General features: G+C 40.6%; 1 protein-coding gene across 2 annotated transcripts in view; it reads left to right on the forward strand.

The window, feature by feature from the left end:
* The window catches only part of LOC119723127 (GTP-binding protein Di-Ras2-like), a 30,897-nt gene extending 13,285 nt beyond the window's left edge, over positions 1-17,612 (forward strand). The window contains exons 1-2 of one of the 2 annotated variants that reach the window (XM_038193674.1): positions 9,901-10,163; positions 16,647-17,612. In XM_038193674.1, the coding sequence (XP_038049602.1) occupies positions 16,680-17,276 (597 nt within the window). In that variant the 5' untranslated portion in view covers positions 9,901-10,163; positions 16,647-16,679 and the 3' untranslated portion in view covers positions 17,277-17,612. Of the gene's footprint in view, positions 1-9,900; positions 10,164-16,646 lie in introns of those variants that run through there. The other variant, XM_038193673.1, reaches the window with a different exon arrangement.
* The last annotated feature ends 4,174 nt before the right edge of the window (positions 17,613-21,786 follow it).

The raw sequence follows: 21,786 nt of genomic DNA on the forward strand, positions 1-21,786 counted from the left end.
AGTATCCAGTTCGTTTTTTGGGTAAAATCCGAATTATTTAGCACAAGTACAAATGCAGGATATATATGGAGTGCCCAGAGTTGCATGGAGTCTAGACAAACCACAACAGTGGAACTTCCTCTATCGGATGGATCTGGGACAAATAGCTATTCCCTTCTTTCTTTTCTTTTTGAACAATGATTCCATTTGCTTTACCTGAAACTTCGGCATGGGACATTCCCTCATTAACCGATGTTGGTTCACGTTCTAAACCTACATTTTTTTTCATTCCGTTGCGTGTGCAGGTGTTGTGTACTGCGTGGAGTACGGGTCATGGTCATGACAATGTACTGTTTCTCATTGCCATGAGCATGAGAACCAGTACATTGTCATGACCATGACCATGAGCAGGAGTACGAGTATGCCATGCCATTTGAGTACGAGTACATTGCCATGACCCTAACCTTAAGGATGTTGGGAAAAATAGTACGATAACCCTATGGATTTTGGGGAAAATAGGTATCGGGGAACATAAAGGTATTGGGGAACATCGGGTAGAATCACTGATCTCTATATAAAAAGACTGGATAGGGCCAAAAAAAAAAAGGCTCCGGTTTCTGGTATGCGCGCGCGTCGCCGTAGCCATGCGCGTCGGCAAAATGAAAAAGTTTTTTTTACAATGAAAGATGATGTCTCAAACCGCCAAACTCACTGGTTTGACTGGACTTCTGCTGCTGCACAATTTTAACGTGTTTTAGATGGGGTTATGATCGAGAATAAGCTTTATGTAGCCTCTCTGAACTCCCATATATTTGCACTAAGTTTAGTCGGGCACCACTTGCAGTCATCAGTCGACATTTGAAGCAAAAAAGTCAGGTAAAAAAAAAAAAAAGCCGGAAACTTTTTTTTTTTGGCCTAGCGGATAAGAGCCGCACAATCAACCTCGTGCCCTGTGGGTACGATCTCGCAGCGCCATGTTGTTTCCCATCATGCCTTGCGCGATCATAACCCCAGGAATTGTGTAATTTAAATATACCCAAATACGGTACATTATAATTAGGGCTGCAGTTTATCCGTTTTACGTGCCGACGCCATCTTTAAAATGTTAAAAGTTGTGAGTTGAAGAATCAATCCTTTCAAACACAACGTTTGGACGTTGTGTTAATTAGCAAAGATTTGTGTTAAATGTACGTACCCCTTTCGTGCCTTTACAACCACAGATACAGGGTTTTTTTTTAGCGAAAAACGCGGCTGACCTAATCCATATCGTACAGGCTTCGCGACTTTTGAATCATAATTTTTTTCGTACGTGACGTTACGTGCAAAGCTAAGCACGCGAGCGCGAGCGCATTATGGGCGCGCCCGGCGTGCAGTCCATAGATATAGAACTTTTTAATGTTCTATATCTATGGTGCAATCTTCGAAATGCCCGCGCAGTACGCTGTGAATAGCCATTCTGTGTCATTTACGTCATCATCACAGCCAGGGGTTAGTGTAAGGAACGAGCACGCGCCCCTGGAGTCGAGGCTGCCGCACAATGAATGAATTTGACGCCATATTAGTGAGACCGGTGAGACCGGCTGGTGATCTACATAGGACAAGTTGCCGTCTTTATAGACAGCATGATTTCTTTTGTAATATCGCAGGTCACTTCACTTATATTTTGATCACCACCACTGACCACGGTTTGCGATTTCTCTAACGTCGTGGTTTACTTGTTTAATGCCGCAGTTCACTTTTTCGGCGTTTTGGAAATAATAATCACTACGGAATGTTTCCTTTTTAGAACATCATAACAATGTGTACGTGACCAAAATGCGCGTCAACTGTTGATACAACGCGCGCTGTATATACGCGCAGAACGTTCGTAATAAACGCGGCCATCGTCGTGAGACCGGGGGCTAATTGGTCAATAGACCGCTTGCAGACGCGTTCGATAATCGACGCGCGAAGGCGCGCGACGCCATGTTGTGGGACAGGCGTATATCAATTCACGCACATTTTGTCCCATAACATGGCGTCGCTCACCTTAGCGCGTCAATTATCGAACGCGTCTGCAAGCGGTCTATATGCAAAGTCTACTTCGTGACTCGTGTATGGATATCCGCTATCCAGTCTTGTAGCACGTATGTTCAGCCGCTCATTTAGTTTGCGCGCATGCGCACTCAAAATATGAAATATGATAATCAGCAAACATGGATGCATAGCAGTCGCAGTTTGACCCACTGAAGTATCGGTCAACATGACGCTCGAAGTACTTTGATAAATTTTTCTTTCCACGTGGACAGGAATTTAAGGCAATCAAAGTCACTTTTGCAAACCTTAGGGCCAAAAAAACAGAGAGTATTTGATGCATTTTTTTGTTTTTCCGTGTCGTGAAGTACGAAAGTATTGGGTCACAAATTCAAAACAGGCGATTGTTTAGGGGATAATTTTTCAGTTTTGCCGAGTAATTGTAAATTTGTCTTCACTGAAAAATGGTAAAGGATGCAACGGAAAGTGCGATGTATGAATATCATTTAAGTCGGAAACCGTTTCAATGAGAAAAGTAAGGTCTCACGTTATACGTTTTTTTTCGTTGAATGTAACGTTAGTGTGCACGTACCTGTACACAGACCCTGGAATCTGGCCCGTAAAAAATGGCTAGCCACGCGCCACGCTCCACGCGCCGCGGCGCTCCATTTGTAATCTTTCGACGCGTTGGAAATGTATACATCTAACTGAAACGATTTACGACTGGTTCCCGGCCCTGAAATGCAGTTAAGTACGATCATAGAGGGCACTGGGACCGGTGTATTTGTGCACGAAGCTTTCAAAATGGGTTTACTCGAAAAATGACGATTTTTATAAGCTACAGGTTTCCTTCTTACATCAAATCACCTGCAAAATGAAAATAATCTATCATCCTTTCCGATGGTACTACGGCTGATCTAAGGTAAACCCGGCAAATTGTCCAAATGTGTAAACCAAACTCAAAAGCGAACGATGTTTTTCCTTTTCATTTTGTACGTTTTTTGTCCATAATTATTGTTTTTTTTTTATATATTTGAAAATGTTTTTAGCGCCGTTACCACACTGTAGAGACAATTTATATCTTTGTTCACTTGGACTACAGATAATTTTTGGTTTGAATCATCTTTTAAGAACGTTTGAGAAGGATGCATTTTAAGACATGAAAACCAGACAATCGTTCAGTGCGTCGTCTGCTACCGCTGTTTGCAAGCCGACGACGCGGAGGAAACCATTGCGCATGCGTGAGAAGACTAAATGCACGCACGGTCTATGGGGCTGAAACATACGTGATAGAGATCAGTGGGTAGAATCCGCCATGACCATGCCCATGAGCAGGAGTAGGCGTACATTGCCACGACCATGAGAACGAGTACGGGTACAAGGTTATTTTTCCCATTAGAACAAGTACGAATTCTCTGCCACGATTCCGATGCATTTCAATAAGTAGACATGATACCCAGGCTGTCACGTCAAGCAATGCAGCAAAGAAAAAATAACAATCGTGTAGCGTGAAAAAAAAGGACGCCCATGGCAAAGACATTTGCAGAAGTCTTCCTTAAGGCAGAATATTGTTGTTATTTTCCTGCATGTATATTGAAAAATCACAATATGTGTTGACTTGAGAAATCCAGGCTTTTGGAGACAAGATTCTTAGTGTCAAGTTCAACACTGGCCATGTCCGTGACCGTAGGTTCATCTTAATCGTCTCTGGGACATAAGGAGTCCCTCAAGAAACGAGGTCGCAGCCATTGACCCACTCCCGAGAGCCCTGACTGTAATCCTAGACGCCCCATCATACTTGATCGCCATCATTGTTTGTATCACACTCCCCTGCCTTCAATGCGTCACCGAAAGTGGTAGGGGAAGGAGGAGGTTGAGAGCATGGCTTAACACATAGTCATCTTCATTGACATAGTAACCGATCCGTCTATCTGACTGTGTATCTCCTTCAGTACACAGGTGTCTGTTCACCCATTCAGAACGGTCTCCCTCCCTAACGGGTTCATTTTCATATCTCGCTTTATCATCGGATCACTTGTCGATTAGTGTATTAAAGGTCAAGAGCGTCGGAGGTTCTTGGAAGCACATTCACTGACTCCGAACAAAAAACGAAACCGCACAGTCTCGGGACAGGTGTTTTTGCATTATTACAAAAGCACTTTCTGCGGTGCGGTGGCCATTGATTGTAATTGACAGGAATCAAGCAAAGAGACACGTCCCACCCCACGTAGATTGAAGGGTAGATCATCATTGCGAAATGAAATTTGTTATTGCGTGAGAAATCAAAAGTCAATTTCAGGAAGGCTCTAGGTAAAGATCGATCTATGATTTTCTTTTTGCCTTTAAAGTGACGGGATGTGTTTGGTTGTGCGACGGTGACTTTATCGCTGGTATGATGCGCCTAGAAATTTTAACAGTGAGATTTGCCCTTAGAGCGTGTTACAATTGATAATGTAGTAACCAACGGATAATGTATCACAAACCGATAGTGTCACACAAATTGACCGATACTGTATCACTAACCGATAATGTAACAGAAATTGACCGATAGTGTAGTAAAAATGTACTACACTATCAGTCGATTGTTGTTACATTATCCGTCTTAACCGATAATGTAACAAATATTGACCGATAGTGTAGTAACATTTACTACACTATCGGTCAATTTCTGTTACATTATTGGTTAGTGATACAGTATCGGTCAATTTGTGTGACATTATCGGTTGGTGATACATTATCCGTTGGTTACTACATTATCAGTTGTAACAGAGCGACGTAAACTTGATACAGAAACTTTACTTTGTGTTGTCTGAAATCTTGTGAGATCTCTGTTGCATTTCTGACCAAAAATTTTCAAAAGCTTATAATTCTCTATAAACCGCCACCACGAAATGCTGACAGACAGCAAGTAGTAAAACATTGAAGATAACAAGAAATGGTTCCTTCTCTCACACTTGTATTTCGAGTAAAACAGGAACTGAACTTTAAAAAAAGAAAGTCTAGCGAAATATCAGATGTAAAGATCTTTTGAAACTTTGGCAAAAAGTCATCCGAAACCTATCCGAAACCCAAGAGAAAAACGTGGCCAGTCAAGAGCTGAACTCTAGCACATTGATGTAACTGAGCACATTCTTAATGGTCCAAAAACTCTTGAATTCAAATAAAAAAATAAATGTTTACAAAATTGTAGTATGTACCAATACCTCGGGGCACTCTTTATATTAAAAAGCCCCCAAATATTCAATGCACTCGTCGTTTTTTTATGCAAGATTTCCCCACCAACCCAGCACCTTTGACAGCTCAAATCAGTTTCTTTACTGATTCGTTAATGAAAAGTCTTGCATTCAAATACAAAATTACATCCTTACCCTATATTAAAGAATCCTACGTTGTCTGATGTCTGTTTGTCTGTGTGATGTCTGTGTGTCACTTTTTTTGAAAAGGAGTGTGTGGTAACACAAAATGCAATGGTTAATGGAGAGTCTTAGTTATATCTTAATCAGGGTGGCCGTAAGGTCAGAGCCAAATTCTGCTAAATGCACATCAAAAATCTGTCAGATTTATCAAAAATCTGCCAAATTCCCTAGAATTACTCGAAATACACTATAAACACTTAAAATCACATGCAGATTGGTAGTATTGCCTTAATTGAAGATTCAAATTACATAATAAACAATCTAGTCACAAAAAGATGTTGTGAAATTATTGGTAAATTTCGGGCAAAACGCGGATCCGGCCACGACGAAGTCCGTTTCCCAGTGAACCTCAGTACCTAGACCAGCCAACCTGTCCCATTTATGCAAGGTTTTTTGAGAGGATTGAAGCTTTTTAAACAAAGGGACACTTTTTTGTTCAAATTCGCTGTTTTCTGTCAATAACCATTTTTGCAGAATTGTGCCAGAAATCTGACAAAAAAGTCCATTCTGTCAAATTTTCTGTCAAACTCGTTTTTTTAACAAAAATTCTGTCAAAGTTAGCCGAAAATCGGCTAAAACGGTCACCATGATCTTAATGCTCCATGGTTGTATATACATTGTATATGCTCCGACGATTCTCTGAAGTAACGGTTGGCACGTGACAAAAATGATTTATTTGTTTTGTTATGCTTTTTGGGGCAAATTTGTTTCTTTCAGACTTTGAATAGTTAAATATTACAACACTGTCTCTATGGAAACACTCCACAGCGTATCGCTATTTAATACGCAAAACATAACGTTCATGATGAAAAATGTACAAAAATTGCTTCACTAACGCTTACCAGGCCCTCTTGGGGTCAACATGCAAATTGAGATCAAAGTAAACGTTAAGTATATATTATGACTACACCCAGCTAGCGGTAGTGTGTACCACGGGGCTCTCTTAATATTAAAACGCACCAAAATATTTTTCTGCAAAATTTCCTCCACCATCTCAGCACCTTTACATCTGAAACTTTGTTACTACGCATTCTCCCTTTCCTTCACGTTGACGTAGTTTGTATTTTTGTATAATAATATTTCTTTTCTTAAATTATATTTTTTCTTGTTAATAGTATTTTCGTTGTGAAATAAAAGGTTTCACTTGGAAAAGTCAAAAGTCACGTTGACGCAAGATCACATGAGGATTCGTTAAAAAAAAAGGCAAACAACAATCCAGTAATACCCCTGAAAGCTCAGTTGAGGGTTTCCAGTATATGGTTGCCGTTTCGGTTTTGTACAAACAAGCACTGTATTGCACCGGGGATTTGGCAATATTGTCCCCTGCTAAACCTGGAGTGACATGGTGGAGAAATAATCTCCATATTCAGAGCTTTCTGCCGTGTAGACGATTTTGGCGAAACACACACTCCACAGATACGGAAGTCTATTTTTGTCGTGACAAGTTCATCTATGGGGAATTGCCCTATATTCTACGCAGTCAAGCATATCTTGCGGTTCTTTAGGCATTTCAAATGGTGTCTTTCAACAAACACACATACACTTAATGTGTGTGTTTGTTTTTTCTCTCTCTCAGGAGATAGGACCTTTTTTACTCACACGATATTCCTTTCTGCCACTATAGACACATGAGACGACCATGGACCTGATCCAACGAAATGAGTCTTATGTACATGTTTGTTCACTTATTGGTTTTCATAAGCAACAGGAACAACATCCTACGTTGCTCTCTATTTTGTCGAAACTTCTAAATGTACAATAATGGTATATTTTATGCAGATATTAGGGGTGGCATGATGGCATGCCTAGTGATTTCTTTTGTGCTTTTTGTAAAGAGGCCTATTGCTACATACATAGCACCGGTACAGGACTCCGTTTGTTGGCTTGAAACAAATTCGTTATGTCTAGTTTTGTTTGGTACTTCTGTCTGAAATGTTGGTCGATCGTGGAGCAAGTTGGCTGATGAGTTCCTTCCTACCCCGACTAGCGAAGTATACTTTGGTGAATTCCCTGATGGAATATACATGTAGATAATGCATGGATCTGTCAGTATTCTTCGCAGAGGGCGATAAAGAAGTATTTGTTATAATAACCCGAACTTGCGGATGTGAAACGATCGAGAATCGTCAAAGTATCATGCCTGCCGTGTTTGTACTTTAAGATCCCACTTCAGAATTGTAGGAGTTTGATTTACATGTATCTCAGTCTTCTACTCGATCAACTGTAATAAAATCTTGTAAATTCATGCAGCTTTAAAAGGTGGATTATGGCTGAATTAAAAAAGCCACACAAAACAATGAGACCAAACAATGACCAATTTGATACTAGATTTCAGAATAATACTTTGCCGTTCGCATAATTAATTTCTGAGAAGCCCCGCGGTATCGTGGCGTGCGGTTTCGACCCCACTGTTCCCTTTGTTTTTGAACTTCTCATTCAGGTAAAAATGCCAAGTAAAGTTTAGCATCAAAATGCAAAACATTATTCCAAAAAACGACAAAACAGGTCTTTGTTGACAGTGAAGTTGGCTGAAATTTCAATAGTCTTCTGGGGAAATGTTGTTGTCACCCAAGAATCCTTTCGCCCCCTGACACCGGACACAAAAATATAAACCTGTTCGACTTTCCCCCTGTTTATTATTAGAATTTATTGTTCATCTAAGTCAACCTCTCCCCAAAATCGAAATCATATATTTTTCCAGGATTGTACTGTGCAGCTTGCTGCGAGTTCGGTATACGGGGTTTCTTTTATTCTTCAACTTCTTGACGTCAACGGGCAGGCGAGTTTAGAAATTCCTTTTGATGAAGTCGGGTCCTCGATCGAAGAGTGGGGGCCTTTTTCCCCCTTTGTCGCTTTACACACATACTTGATGTTCCGACGGATCAAATTCTTGTGCGACTGAATACATGAAAGAGAAGATGCCTGCGCGCGCATCTCGCCTATCTACTGTTAACGGTATAGGCCTAATAGTGAAAAAAATCTTAAACTTAGGGGCTCGTCCAAAAAGGTGTCTTCGAATCTTGTCATGAAAATCGCGAGTTGTTTCGGAGCAAGAGATATTTTAGCAAGAAAGACAGCTCTGTCTGTTGTTTCATTTAGTTCATTAGATGTATTCGAGGAAATTCTCATGATTCCATAATGCGAATTGGAATATTTGTAAATTTAATTGCCAATGAATACGATCCGAATATAATTAATCCTCTTTAAAATGGAAAAATTAATAGACAAAATAGTTTGTAAGTTGTTCTTTCATAATTTTTTTCTGTCTACCTATCACTTTGTCTACTTAATTCAAAAGTGTAAGTTATATATGTTATTTTAATTAATTAAGCAAGTTATATTTTTTATTCAAACACAAAAATATGTATAAAGCAACAGTTTAAAGTATTTAATTCAAACACCTGAACAATAACAACAAAAAAGGCTGAGAAACCAACATTTTTTTGTAATAAATAGAATTACAATCACAAACAAACTAATTACAAATCTACCGATTTTTGTATTCACAAAAAGAACCCTCCCAAAATGGTGGTTTACAAATCTCAATTACTTCTTGCATGGTGGAAAGCTGCGTTTGGGGATAAGTGGAGTGCATACAATTATTATTCAAGTTTTTCCATGTGTCGAACATTCGGTTACACAAAATAAAAACCTATTAGAAAATTTAACTATTTTGGAGACTTCTAATCGTTACAATTAAAATTTTGGTATCGCGTTTTGCCAGTGGAGTGCATACAACTATTATTCCAGTTTTTCCATGGTGTCGAACATTTTGGAAAAAAAAAACTATTACAATATTAAACTATTTTGGAGTCTTCTAATCGGTACAACAATTCCAACATTTCTGTATATTTATATTCAGTGTCGTAGCCAGGGGGGGGGGGGGGGCCGTGGGGGGCGACAGCCCCCCCCCCATGAATCCTTGTCGCCCCCCAGTCGCCCCCCCCCCCCCACTGAGATTTTGAGTTTCTAAAAAAATTATCATTGATCTACATGACCCCCCCATGAAATGTTCCAGCCCCCCAGCGCCCCCCCCCCCCACCCCACTGAAAAATTCCTGGCGACGCCGATGTTTATATTGATTCATTGTAGTCAAACGTTGGTTCACTTTCGTTTTTTTTAAAGTCAATAAAGAAATGGATATTTTATTAAAAGTTTACGTTGTCTCCAGTAACGTCCCCTCAGGACAGATGAAACTGAAACGTAAAGCCGAATACGATCTTCCAATTACTTTCCACATATTATTTTATTTCGAACTGTGGGCCTACGCTGTGTTATCTCATACAGAGATTTGTTTCAGGGATTTTCCTTGGAAGCCCCGTGAATATTATACAGTGACGAAAATGACACTGCACTGCCTACACTCGGTTTTCTGACTCATTGTCCTCAATCCTGCGCATCTTGTCGGGGCTGTCCCTAGAGCCGATTGGCCGCTAGCGCTCTCTCGACGCGAGGGTGACCGGGGATATGTCTATATAATTGAGGCCGGACCGGCACAATACTCCACACACTCACTACGAGCGTCATCGGCAACAGAACCAACGCTCTTCCCTTCTTGCCTCCGCCGTCATCAACGATCGCATGCAAAGCATCCCGCATCATCATCATCACCATCATCTAACGGCGAGTCAACTCTCCGCGTTGACACAACCAAATACCCTAAATTAGTCTATCAAACCGCCGAGACACAAACATCTGAGTTCGGCTAGCATTTTCTTGCTCTGTCGGTGAAACACCATTCTTTTTTTCTAATTGGTGAGTACGATTGCAAATTTTGATGGTATTTTTTTCCAAATTGTCAGGATTATTTTGGCCATTTGCCATGCTGCTAAGGTATTACATTTTAATATTGCATCGGTCAACTGAAGTACAGGGCCTGCAACGATTTGCAGTACGTATACGAACGAGTCTGTGTGTGGTATATTTCGGATTTTTAAATCAGAACATTCACATTTTGTTCTGTACTTTTTGGTAATATGAACGGCTTGTTGTCTTTGTTTCTTGAGGTATTTTGCGGTTTGTTCTTGAGATTTGGTTTATATGTGAATTTGGCCGTCAATTTCAAAACATGTTTACTGTATTGAAATCGCTGTATACCCCTCCGGCCATTGTCTCTACGATTACAGCTTAATTGGAATTTACTATTCCAGATTTTTGCAACCCCTATCGGTCTATATGCGAAGTGTTGGCTATCGGGTGTAAAACGCACCAAAATTTACCGAGATATCAGATTCGCTGAGTGGGCGATTCCCATCCTGGTATTTCATCTTTCTTTTGATAGGCAGCTTGTTTACCACACTTGGGCCATTTTAGATAATCCCGATGTCCTTGTGCGCGTTTAATATCACCAATTCAATCACACCGGTTTTTTTTTTGCTAAGTCTGGATGTTACTCCCCGAGGGCGTTATTATTACGCGTTGCTTACGTCTAGCGCGAGTTTCCGTGACGGAGTATGTGTTTTGTGTTGTTGGCTGAGCATTCAGTGGGTGAGATTTGTAAGAATTTTTAACGCGATTTCAGGATGCTTTTGTCAGGATTGTTCCTGATTTGGATGACTTCTGTTTTAAAGAATCCCTTTTTGAAATCTAAAAGCGGTGGGCAGCCGTGTTAGTTAGGCAAAATTTAATATATAAAAGTAAGTTGGCACTTTAAAAGACTAACTAGAGTGAAAGTGTGCATGAGCTTTCGTAGCTAAAACTACTGGAATCTCTGAGGTTTTACCATCTAGGTGTTTTTACCTTCGAAAGTTTATAAAGAACAAATCAAGCAAATTCGACATACATGGTGCCAACGGTTGCTCTGGCGCTCTCGGCGACTCTCAAACACTGCCGAGTATTTTGTGATTTTTTTTTTTTTTTTTTTTTTTTAAATCTTCCCAGATCTCACCCACCCTTGCATACAGATCAATTTATTCAAGAGTACTATGCATTCAAGATGCCGAAGGCTTATCTTGTCTACAACTGTAACATTGATATCTAATTAGTATCGACATAAATTCCTCTCACATGTCGGATTTCGAGGTCCTCCGGTAGTTACACTTGCTGAATTTTAATCAACTGATTGAAGCGGGGATAGAAATTTGGATGCTCGAATGATTACAGTCAACAAAATATTTTATATGAAATTACACATCTGAATCACCGAATGCACGTAACCTTCGTTCAGAGAAGCATATTTTTAATTATTCATTTTTAGGGAATTAGTCGGAGCATCGGTATCATAAAACGAAATCCCCTGTCTTTTTTTCTCTTCAGCTTGATATATGCGATGACGCATAAAATAAAAAGAAACTCTGCTCTGTGGAGGAGTAAAATATCAGTCGATTAAAATTAAAACCACGCGACTTCCGGTTGTCAGATAATAGATTGATTGCTTCATGAATATTCATGTGGACAGTTATGCTGGTGCGCGTCTTTGCGATTTCGTGTGTGCTTTTCTCTGGTTCTTGTTTTCAAACAAAAGCTGTAATTATTTTGTAGTCTTAATTTTAGCATTTAACGACAAAGAAATATTCTAATGTGTTATTGAACTGAACAAACACCATTAGTCGTGTTTGTCCACTGTCGATCAGATGTCTTTTAATGCGCGGTCTCCTTCTGGACTAATTGCGGGCTGCCCGTCTGTTAATCCTTCCGGATTAAGGGATTTGTTTCTACTCTTTGGGTTGAGCTTCATAAAAATGTTGATTGCTTTTCGACTAATGGCGCTCGGCCGTGTGGCTTCCGGATGCGTCATGCTCTTGTATGCTCATAGATGATTGTGCTTTGTTTTGACCATTGATATCGTAAAAGCAGGATTACAATCAAATATTTTGTGTCTGTAAAATCTGTTCTCCTCGAGAATCATCTCTATTATAATGTGAAACCAAAACAAAACGTGATTGCTGTACAACAGCTTTTCTTTCAAGTGGACAAGCTCCGCTTTGCAGAACTTGCAGATCCGCATTTGCTCCTCCCCCAGACCTTTTTTTGCTAGGAACCATCCTCAATCCTTCAAAACCCCCCAATATCTTACACTTATGTTCAAATGAAGGATAACCACTGCCTCCTTCAAAATCGCCCAACAGCCCTGCTTCTTCAAACACCATTCAGCCTCAATCCTCCAAAGTCAACCCATACTGGATGTCCATGTGCCCTTAATCCTACACAATCCTCCAGAATTGTATGTTGCATTCAGCCTCAATCCTCCAAAATCCTCCAAAGCTGCCCTGAGGACTTTGGAGGATTGGCTCAACATAAGTTAGGACCATTGCCATAGTATAGGGGCGTAGCATATTTTATGACACAACCGAAGTACACCTGCAAAAACCGTCCAGTACAGGTCATACATAGTGGAGTGTTCTCAAGTTTGATAGCATGGCAAAGCGTCAATTTGTTCGAGACAACGGGCTGAAGAAAACAACCCTGCCCTTGTTGGCATTTGATTCAGCCGGCTGGACTCCTGAGCACGGCCGAAGCAGATAATCCTAGCGTCTTCTTCCCGCCTACGGGGTTGCCCTCGAATAATAGAGTATGGTGCTGGTTGAGGCTCTCTACTCTCTGTAATCTTCCGAGGAAGATGCGAGGCGATTGGAGTTGAGCCCGGGGACCGGTAATCTCATTTGAGAATGAGTTTATTTTGCAGTGCAAAATGTTTCATGTTTGCATCAAATTAAATGAGTCATTAAAGGGTAGTAAGAAGTGTGTTGCCTTGTTTTCCGCGAGATTAATGTTGCCACATTCTTTGCGCGCAGAGAACTGGGGAAAACACATGATAATTTAAAAAAAAAATGGAATCTGGTGAAAAACGCCTACACAGTATTGGTTTATGATTCTCTGGGGCTTACTTGCCTGGATTGCACCTGTGTTATGAGTTTACCCTTTTAAAAATATTTGTCTGTTATTACTGCGTGGGTTACAGCAAGGGAACGAGGTTGACCGTCCACGATTGGTCCCTTTGGATTTCAGTAGCAAATTGGGGAGCGTTAACAGGACTGCTCTGGGGACGGTCAAGTCAGACAACCTTTTTAGTGAATGCTCGAAGAAAACAAAACCGACCAATGACCTGTGAGATAAGAAAATACGAACAATGGAGCGTGTGCGTTTATTGGACGATAATGACGCGTGATGAAAAGACATAGGTCAGCCTGCCTGGATGGATAGGCCCCCTGGGTGTTAGCATTTCGTGTTGTTTCTCCTTGGCTTATGCTACGGTTGTGTGGTTATCAACTGGCTGCAGTAAAAAAAAAAGACCAGGCTAAGGGTTTCGGTCTGATTAAACCCCGCAGCGAGTCAATATAATGAATCTTTCCACCTTGTCATCTTCTCCCGCGATATAAAATATAAAGATACTTTTTTAATTAAATATCTGTCGTTCCTCTAATGCATATAATAATGTTATAATTCTATACACTGCGATGTGTAATCGAATATCATTCTATATCTGTCTATATGACTTGAAGCTTTTGCATGCATGGCGGATAAGATAAAGATATTACTTTCCACATGGCGTTCCCGCAATCTTTCTACTTTATTCTGTATCTGTCGTTCCTCTACTGGATGTATCATGCAGTCCTCATTTTTCTGCGGTCAACAATTCTCATGAATGCATTACTATGTTTTACGGCTTTCCTTCTCGCGTTATGCGTCGTCCAATTACCGGTCACTAATTGCTAGTCTGAATCAAACAACAGGGCTTCACAAGGAGTGTGTCATTAGCCAGTGTCCGTTAATAAGGCTCTGTAAGACTTCATGACGTGTGCCGTTACGTGATTTTAAATTTGTTGTTGTATCATGGACAATTTTCATTTTTTAATCACGAGATTTTTTGGGGGGCTTGATTATAATTAGATACAATGAATATTTTTGAAGTGTATATTTTTCAACAGAAAAAAACCCCGTCGTGGCCAATGTTGTGTTTTTACAACAATAAGCAGTTTCGATTTATGCATAGAAATAATCTTTGGTGAATGTTTTCACAGATTGACAGCCATGTATCGTTTTCTAGTATCTAAGTGCCCCAAGCGGTGATATGAAGCTGGCCTACGTGATTATGCGCGCGCCATGCATAATAGAGTATTGATTAACTCTCGTGTGGACAGTGGATGTCGTGCGGTTTGCTGGTGCATCTGGCCTGCTGTATACTGAGCGTGAACGGGGAAGTATTACGTACGCGTTTGTGCATCTTTCGCTTTTGCATCGCTTGAGGGGGGGGGGGGGGTGCAAATGAGTGTCCGTTGAGGTTGTGACGTCAGTGGCTCGCCAAACTAGGGACCATCTCTCTGTGAAAATCTTCTTGTCTTTTTCGATAGGATTCAAATTGTTTGATTTCGAAACAGCAGTATTTTTGGTATACACCTTTGATTATTTAAGTCCTTACGAAAGAGACTGCGGTGGTAATCATTATAAGGAAATAAGACAGTACCAGACGTTAACACAGGATTATTGGTAGTATATCATTGCACGAATAGATCATTTGCATACAGCAGCCATGTTGGTGGTGATTTAGTTATTTTGATGAAGTAATAATGGATGCACAAAAATCGTTTTACATGTATATCCCCATGGAATGAAAAAGCACTTCACCCTAGGTAGCTGCTTTTTAAAAGGGTTTGCATGAGCTCTCAGTTTGTACTCAGTTTTCATGTTACCTTAATTCCTGGTGCACCACTGCAAGTGATATTCTGTTATTAAAGCCACTATATACGATATTCAAAATATTAAAAGTTCCTCACTTTATCTCATAGAATCTTCGAAAAATGCCTCTCTGTCCCACCGGCATTGCAAATTCACTTCCGCCCTTAAGGCTAAGATTTTCCCATTTTTTTTTCCATTCATCCGTTCCCGCCGAAAGTCGGCTCGCGCGGTCTCGGGGCAACGGCGGTCTTTATACATCAAACCAGGGGGACTTAAACGTGTTGGATTTAATGGCATTTGCCGGATTTGTTGAGTGGTTTAGGAACAGCCGGCCATCTGCTTCGCCAAGGATGCATTAATCAGTCGAAGCTACTCTTTATAATACTCTTCGTGGGCAGCGACATTGGGGAGAAAAATAGGTTGAAGCAAATCAATGAATTCACATTTAGGGCGCTTGGACAGAGTTATTGAAATCTCAGGCAGCAAACTCGGCAGTGTCGACCGGAGTTACTCTGCTAGTTGCCAAAATAATGTGGATAGTTGAATAGCCAAAAATATAGTGATTATTTGGCTTACGTGCGTGCGAATACCCTTCCATTACCTTAACATCGCAACATTATATTGTTGAAGTTCTCAATTTAAAATACAATCTAAGAATAAAATGTTGTACCTCATCAATGGTTGTACCATCATGCTTACGTGTATGCTTTAACGTCACCCCCAGGTCAATTGAAAAAACCATGCTGATGTTGCAATAAAGAAAAAAAAACGACTTAAAGTAAATAGTGTGATGATGAGACGTCTTAACGCCCCAGGAGATCTCAGCTCTGGTTCAGACACGCTTTCAGTCTTTCATAAAATTTATTCACCGTGTTGATGGAAAATTGTGAACGCCCATAAAAACCGCTGTTTGGTGACAAAGCACAGACATCTTTCCTTTGTGGCTGGTATCCCACGCATCTTCTCAGTTTCTTTAGTTCTGTCTTCCCCCCTGGTGGATGCGTCCATTGTGGCGTCGTGCCTCCTCCTTTCTTCATTTCAGTCTTCAAGATCTCTTGTCCTGTTTTCTTCTGAGCAGTCGATCAGGTATCCCTAAGCCTCTAAGCTTACAGTGCAGTGACAGTGTGGGAGCTAGACACCCGATACGGCTTGCGATGCCCCATGTCAATACCGGTGCATGCTGATGGCTTAGTGGCTATCTTCATAAGATAGCAAACTTGCCGGCACACACAGTCCCCGCGTTTTCATTTTGTGCTTGTATACAGTGTTTACTTCTACCGCGTAGGCTGGTTTGAATCTTAAACCCCCATCCCACCCTCACAAAATTGGTCACAAAAGTCTCTTTTTTTTCCCCAGGTAGACCATAGGGAGTGAACAAGGGGGAGTATTAAGTCAACAAACGGGACCAGTGCTTATATCGAATGTTCCTTTTGTGTAGGAAAGGAGAAACCTGCCATAACATGGTTCCCTTTCTAAGTGTTTTGTGTTGACAGCTTGTGATGTGCCAGTGTGGGGGTAGCGAAGCTGCAAAGATCTTTCTCCGAAGTTTTCTGCTTTCAAGTTGTTTGTCTGAGCACAGAATTTAATGTTTATCTTCTCTCTCTCTTTGGTGTCTTTCTGCAGTTACCACGCGATCGGAGCATCCGTTTACGCGTCATGCCTGAACAGAGCAACGACTACCGCGTGGTGGTGTTCGGAGCCGGGGGCGTCGGCAAGAGTTCCTTGGTACTACGGTTCGTCCGGGGAACCTTCAGAGAGACTTACATTCCCACGATAGAGGACACCTACAGACAAGTCATCAGCTGCAATAAGAACGTATGCACCCTGCAAATAACAGACACAACCGGTTCGCACCAGTTCCCAGCAATGCAGCGCCTGTCAATCTCCAAAGGCCACGCCTTCATCCTGGTCTACTCCATCACGAGTCGGCAGTCATTGGAGGAACTCAAACCCATCTATGACGTCATCAGTGAGGTCAAAGGGGACATCGATGGTATCCCGATCATGCTGGTGGGCAATAAGTGCGACGATGGTAACCGGGAGGTGACCATACAGGAAGGCATGGAGCAGGCCAAGTCTTGGGGCTGCGCGTTCCTGGAGACCTCGGCCAAGACAAACTACAACGTCAAGGAACTTTTCCAGGACTTGCTTCAACTGGAGAAGCGACGGACCATGAGCCTCCATTTGGAGACCAAGAAATCCAAGTCGCAAAAGAGGCGCGAGAAGCTGAAGGGCAAGTGTACGGTGATGTGACTTCAAAGACGCCGCTCCTTTGATAAGACTCTATTGGAGGCACAAATGGCGCGCGGCTAGCAACGTGTCGGCGCTTTTAAGCCGTCATGACGTCAGCTAACTTTGTCACACATGCGCGTCAAAAAAACCCCTGACCAAATATGGCGTCACCATAAAAAATTGCAATTCCCGTTTGCAAACGGTGACACCAGTGGATCAAATTTAATGCAAGAAAAAAGTTTATCCGCAGGTCGGATGAGTTCTGAGAACATTGCAAGTTTGTCTGAAGCTTTCAGAAATGAAAAGAAAAAAAAGAAAGATTTCTTTTATCCGAAATGTTATCCGAAAGAAAAAAGAGTTAAAGTAAAATTAAGATCAACGTGTCTTGAAGACGTTTGCACGAATCAGAGAAAATATATGTTTATCCTATGCACAGATTAATGTGTTAACTACTCCTGTCTTTAAATATCTTAATTATTTTGTATGGATATTTCGAAGAAAAAAAATACGTGAATGTTTTTCCCCCTACAATTTACTTAATAACGTGGGGACATATTTTGAGAACGAGGTTGCAAGATGCAGCTGAAGTTAAAATCTAAACGAGGTTTGCGAGACGTTAGTTGAAACCTTTTTTGCTTATTTAAAGCCACTTTGCACTTTGCAGTTTACAACTTAACAAATATACCGACTCTCGTTTGAGGCATCAGTTGTATACAATCTTCCTTGTTTTATACTTAAAGCTAATAAACGTAGCACGTAAGTTTAAGAAGAATATCAAATTATGAAGAAGACTGATTCACATTCCTATTTCTAGGAGAAAAAAAAACACTCGTGTATTTATGAAATGACAGAAAAGAAGAAGATATTTTATAACTTGGTTTAGCCTTATAATTATACAAGTTATATACAGATATATTGATAACGTTTATAGAGATTAACTATTAACAGCAAAGGTATGAGGTGATGGTTTATTGTGTAGGGGTTTCATAGCCTGAGTGAGATGATATCTTTCAATCATCTATTTTTTACTTCAATTAGAAACGCATTACACTGCTGCTAAAGAAACGTCTGCGTTCCAGGCTATCGCGTCTTGGAATTTTACCATCAGGTTTAAAAAGAAAGTGTATGATAATATGCCGAGCATTTGTAGCCAAAAAATAAAACGTTTGTGAATCCGGAAGTTTGAGATTCATTGACGCCATTTTGTGCGACTTTTTTTTATACATCTTAACTGGATCCAAGGGCGTGGTGGTTTCCATGACAACAAGAGACATGTTCTCCTTTTTTTTAAAGGATGGAGCCTTCACGGGTTATGCAATAAAAACAGGCGCCATTTTCTTGAGAAAGTATGTTTTCAAACTTGTACTCGTATCAAAGGTGGTACTTTGAAGTTCGTAACTCAATTACAAATTCATAATAGACCCGAACTCTGGACCATCACGCCCATGGAATCAGCATGTACTGAAACAAAATACTTTTTTTAAACAATTAAATTGAAATTAACTTCTTGTAACAAACGAGAACAGGTCAACGAGTTTGAGAAAATTTGAAAACAAAACAGTTTTATATAGTCGAAGCCGCGATTAAATAACAAAGAAATTGCCTGTGGCCGTTTCTAATATGTATTTGACAGGAGAAACGTAAAAGCTATTACTGATAACATAAATCATCTGATTCTCTTCAAAATCTTGAAAATTGAATTAAAAAAAAGCAACAACGAAAATGTTTCATAGTGCAAAGCCATAGAGACGCAGCATTTATTCAGGTTCATCCCGATGAAATTTAGCATCTTTTCTTTTCGAAAGAAAAGTTTGATCTTTCGCCTCATTTTTTTTTCTGAGGTTCACACAATTCTTTTCTTCAGTTTTGTCTCTTTTATTTGTACTCCGAGTTACGAATCATTGTGATTGTTGTATGTTACGGCTTTTTGTTTGGCGATTTACTACGGCCAAAGTAACGTGTTACTTCGTCATATTTTGATTTAAGAAAAAATGTGTACAATTATTCCTTACGTATAATGGTTTATCCCAATGATAATTGTATAATGATATATAAAAAAAACTATTTTATTTATTGAGAAGAGGAATAAAATTACAATTCCAAAGTTGAACTGCTCCTGTGTTTATATTTGTTTTTATTTATAGTTGACTCTTCATAAAGAAACTACATGCGCTTCCTGATCAACTGCGCATGTGCCAACAATTCATAGTGGGTATATTTGGGGGCGGGGCTTATCCTGATCAGTTTTCATAAAAGGACATTTCTTAGCGGATGAGGTCACTGTAGCAACAGCCTCTCGTGATTACAAACGAGACGAAATCAAGGTGTATGCAGTTTAAAGGTAGCTTGAATGAAACAATTTCAGTTTAAATTAGCATTAACTAAAAGCTTCAGTAAATATATTTCTACTCTTTCTACCCAGAATTTGGGGTCACTAGAGCGCCCCCACTCGTCCAAAAATCTGGCCTATTCCTCCAATAAATTTTCACGTGACATACATTTGAAAAATCCGATATATTAAAGGAAGCTTGAGGCAATACTGGCAACCAGTTACAAACTTTTGTCCAGGAATATTGAATTCGTCTCTTTTACTTTAGAAGATCTGTTTTCAGTAGGCTATGCGCCCTTTGTCCTTACTAAAATTTGAGGGCGCCCTTTTTGTTTAATATCGTTACAATCTCGCACTGTTCATAAGATAGAATAAGGGTCGTGATAATGCAAATCAATATTAGGTTTTTTGGTAATACACGGAGTATACAGAATTTATGTATCGATGAAGGGCAAAGGCTGCGTGAAAATGTGAAAATTGGGATAGAACCATGGTATGTTTCTTTAAGCTTTGCTTGATTTATTTTTAAAAAAAAATTAAAAATAATGTGCCTAATTGACCAACTCAATAATTTTCTTGGCACCAGGGATTCCTCGACAACGATTTGAAAAACCAAGACCTTTGTTCATTCTTTTAGCAAATGAGGAATACAAAAGGAAGTTACATTGAGATTGTTGACGTTTTCGCTCGTACCCCGCCCTGCAAACTGGACGCTGGGATACTCTGATGAATTCACTCTCTGATTGGTGGATTTTGCGTGAACAGCGGCCTGCGCGTCATCAAGGTCATGACTCTGCAAGGTTTGAAAAGGCCTTTAAGACTGATTCATTACTCTTTTATTCCAGTTTAGAGATTGTTTTTCTCGTTGAAAAGCGTAACAATGTAGGAAATTCTGTAAAACTTATCTGTGTTGTAAATTTACAATTCCCGTCTCTCGCTCAGGCTCTGTTTCGAATCACGAACGGTCGGATTGCATTACGCGACGCTCAAAATTTTGTCCACATGGTCCGCAATGAAACAGAAATCACATCCGGTATGGAATGTGCGCAATTCTACGGACAGTTTTCGGATACCATTTGCGCACATTGTCTAATAGCGGTCTTGAACAGCTGCAGCCAGATGCTTTATACATAGGCCACTTCCTTCACAAGATTCTGTGAAGCTCATCAGAGTATCCTAGCGTCCTGTTTGCAGGGCGGGGGTTACGAGCGAAGTTGACGTTTACATAAAGACAATTCAGTTTTAACACGTAACAGTTCAAGTTACAACACGTGAAGGCGCTCAACCCCCCTGCTCAGACAAAAGAAAAAAAAATCCTCGGATTTGAAAAACGCCCCCATTAGAAGATGGCACCAGCCCGCCCCCCCCCCCCCCCACACACACACCCAAACGTGTGTTCACCGTCGATCGTGGACGTCCTATTGTCCCTCTTTTGTTTGTAACTTTTTAGGACGACTCCCATAGGTTTTGTACACGACCAAAATCACGGACGTGTGCTGGGAATCGTGGACGATATTGTTCGCTTTTGTTCTCTGGTATTTTTCGTGCACGGTTTGAAAAGATGAACACGTACACACACACACAAGTTTACGTTACATACCAAGTGTGGACATTCCCTTCGTTTCGTGTAGTTAAGAAAAACCAGTGAAAAAAATAATTTTTCTCAAACTTCTATGATCCCCTACAGTGTTTCTCTTCATTTTGCCACGGATAAACCTAAACCTGTTTTCCAGAAATGGGGAAACACTGTGTGGACTTGCCCAAGTCCACACAACGTGGCCTCTACCTGGTTTATGTGGACCTCATTTGTTCGGAAGTCCACACAGTGAATGTAATGCCTACCCACGCGCACGTGTACGCACACACTTTTTGATTATACGGAAGCCAAGTGTCGGGAGGAAAAAAACAGTGTCTGCATTTCCGCACTGATTTACTGATTGAAAAAAAATAATTGACGGGCCTGACTCGTACCCCTCCTCTTTAAAATGTTCCTGAATCCGCCCATTAGGTGAGGGTGCTTGTCTTATCTCAGTGCCTAATGAAAGGCCATTGTTTCGCATCTATGGTAAGTGCATGACGCATGTCAGTGTTTGGATGAGGGATGAAACCCGACATCATCAGCATATAACCTTGTTTTTACTCGTACACAGGAGACCCAGGGGCGCATGTTTAATGTTTCGCACCCTAGGAGGCAGAAGCCCA

This window comes from Patiria miniata, unplaced genomic scaffold, assembly GCF_015706575.1.
Source record: "Patiria miniata isolate m_02_andy unplaced genomic scaffold, ASM1570657v1 HiC_scaffold_16, whole genome shotgun sequence".
In the NCBI taxonomy this organism is placed as follows: Eukaryota; Metazoa; Echinodermata; class Asteroidea; order Valvatida; family Asterinidae; genus Patiria; species Patiria miniata.